At 38.2% G+C, this 2,802-nt stretch overlaps 1 protein-coding gene across 1 annotated transcript; it reads left to right on the top strand.

Moving 5' to 3' along the window:
* Positions 1–279: 279 nt before the first annotated feature.
* Positions 280–1,002, top strand: LOC145987187 (protein GVQW3-like). Its single transcript, XM_083121703.1, has one exon. It carries the CDS (start codon positions 280–282, stop codon positions 1,000–1,002), a length of 723 nt encoding a protein of 240 aa, XP_082977829.1.
* Positions 1,003–2,802: the final 1,800 nt, after the last annotated feature.

Here is a 2,802-nt window from a genome sequence, read left to right as displayed (position 1 = left end):
GTTGTATTATCTTTGCATGTTAATCAAACATATGAAGTTTATTCAACACTCTTGAATATACAAGGTGTGGCTATTAATATCCAGGACTGACGTCACAGCACGAAACCGATCACTCACCCGAGAGGGGTGCTGCTGGTATCCAGTAGGTAGTACATCTGCACATGCACCCCGAAGCACGCGCCAGTTGGAGACAAGAGCTTGGCTGGGAAAGACTCGTCGAAATGTATCTGGTGAAGTGTTGTTGTCGAAGTGGTAAAGTGGTGTTGTGGAAGTGCAGAAATGGAGCAAAGGGTGAACATCAAATTCTGCTTCAAACTGGGCAAAAGTGCGACAGAAACACATGCAATGTTGAAGCAAGTGTATGGTGAGCAAGCATTATCCCGTTCCCGAACATTTGAATGGTATGGACGTTTTCAGGACGGGCGCGGAAGTGTTGAAGATGACGCCCACACCGGAAGGCCGATTTCCCTGCGTACGCCTGAAACAATTGAGAAAGTGCGCGAGCTTGTAACATCGGATCGGCGACTGACTATTCGAATACTGGCCAGTGAACTGAACATCGACAAAGAGGTGGTTCGCCAAATTCTGACGCAAGACCTACGGAAACGCAAGATGTGTTCCAGATTTGTTCCGCACTGTTTATCGGATGAACAAAAGCAACACAGAATGGACACGTGTGGTGAACACATTGACAACGCTGACGCTGACCCTGCTTTCCTGGATTCGATAGTAACGGATGACGAATCGTGGTGCTACCAATACGACCCTGAAACCAAGAGACAGAGCGCAGAATGGCAGTCTCACAGCTCCCCTAAACAGAAAAAGTTTCGATTTCAAAAATCAAAGGTCAAAGTCATGTTAATCGCTTTCTTCGATAGTGAAGGACTGATTCATCATGAATTTGTTCCACCTGACACGACAGAATGGGAGTTGGTGTCTGTTGCACAACAACGCCCGCCCCCACATTGCGTTGCCAGTGAAGCGATTTTTGGCCAAGCATGATGTCGTAGAGCTGCATCATCCACCATACTCTCCTGACTTGGCCCCCGCAGACTTCTTTTTGTTCCCAAAACTCAAAACTGTGCTGAAAGGAACACGGTTTGTGGATGTTGAAGACATCAAGAAGCACGTGACGTCAACATTGAAGAGCCTTCCGAAAGAGGACTTTAAAAGTTGTTTCCGCAACTTATACAGCCGAGCACAGAAGTGTATTATGGCAGGTGGGGATTACTTCGAAACATATTAAAAGGGTAAGTTTTTCACATCATCTGTTCTGGTGTTATTAGAGCAGTCTTGGAAATTAATAACCACACCTTGTATATATGACAAAAAATAAAATGAAGATAACATTTCACACAAAAAAATAAAAATGCTGGGAGGAAAAATGAAATCTCTTCTGAGTCTTCAATTCTGTCAAGCTAAAAAAAATATTTTCCCTGAATTTTCCAGGATTGGCAGGTGAGTGGGAACCTGCTGTTTACATGTATAATGTTACTAATCCGTAACGAGTCTGAAATGTTCAAATATATAAAAAGAGGAACTACACCTATATATTTCTGATGTGAATCCTGTCTTCTTGAGTACATTTGAAAGAAAATTTCCAATTGCAGCTAGAAGTAGGTTTTCGTGAGCTTTGATAAATAGATGGAACATATTTGTGAAAAAAATCAATTCCACAAAAAATTTAGCACAAAAACTTACATTTGTAAGATACAAAATTCCAATTTTGGTGTTACGGCAAGGCAATGAATTTCAAATATTTATGTGAAGACTATTACAATGAAACAGAAAGCCTCACTTTTTGCTCAGATAGGTTACTAAGGACTGGACAAAACTTAAAATTGAATCTGAGGCACTGTGCAATGTGCATCCATGGAGGATTGAACCCCAACCCCTTGATTACAAGGCAACATCATTACCACTAGCCATCAGGGAGGCTGTACAGGGACGTTGGATTGACACATTTACAAATACAGCATGATTGACTACTAAGTAATATTAGTAGACAAAGTAATCCAATCGCTATCATAAATATATTAACGTCTCCAATTTTGAAAGATCTATTTGTTCTGAAAACAATAAATTACATCATGTGTGAGAGGGATGAGTCAACACAAAATTTTTAATAACAATAAAGAATCAAGATAAAATTTATCAATACTGATAACTGATACTGACAGATCAATACAAAATGAAGAAACTGAATGATCCATTCACCTCCTTACATAAGTGATGGGTTTTCACCTTACTTTATTTGAATTTATTTTACTAAACACCAACTTTTATACATGAAAAGAATAAAATGAAAATTATGGTGCACCGATATGGAGAAGTATATGATTGGTAATGTTACTGATAAATTGATATGCCTTCATCAACTAATACCACTCTGGTATTGATTAATTTCTCCCTATATCTGGTATATTGTTAAAATAGGCAAGTCAAGCATGCTTTTTGTTACCAGACAAAAAGAACATAAATGTAACATCTGTTAAAGATTGTGTAAAAGCAGTTTTTTTAATGCACTAACATTTTCAATGAACAGTGAATAACTTAGTAATACACATTTCACTGGAAAAAAAACAACTATTGGTTATTATTTAAAAATAAGGAATGAAAGTTTAAGATATACATATCATCAAGTATGTATACTCACAGACACTTGTGGGTTGTAATGATTCCATAGAAAGTTAATGGGAGTACTTCCAAATAAAATGAGCATCGCATCTTCAAATGCAGTTGTTTCCACAAATCGCATTCCATGAGCTGTATTATAGCAAATATACTAAGTACTAATTTTAC

This window comes from Lepisma saccharinum, chromosome 1 (genome assembly GCF_977018435.1).
Source record: "Lepisma saccharinum chromosome 1, izLepSacc3.1, whole genome shotgun sequence".
NCBI classification, from domain to species: Eukaryota; Metazoa; Arthropoda; class Insecta; order Zygentoma; family Lepismatidae; genus Lepisma; species Lepisma saccharinum.
Note: the sequence above shows the minus strand (reverse complement) of the source record. Positions and strands in the feature narration are given on the sequence as shown.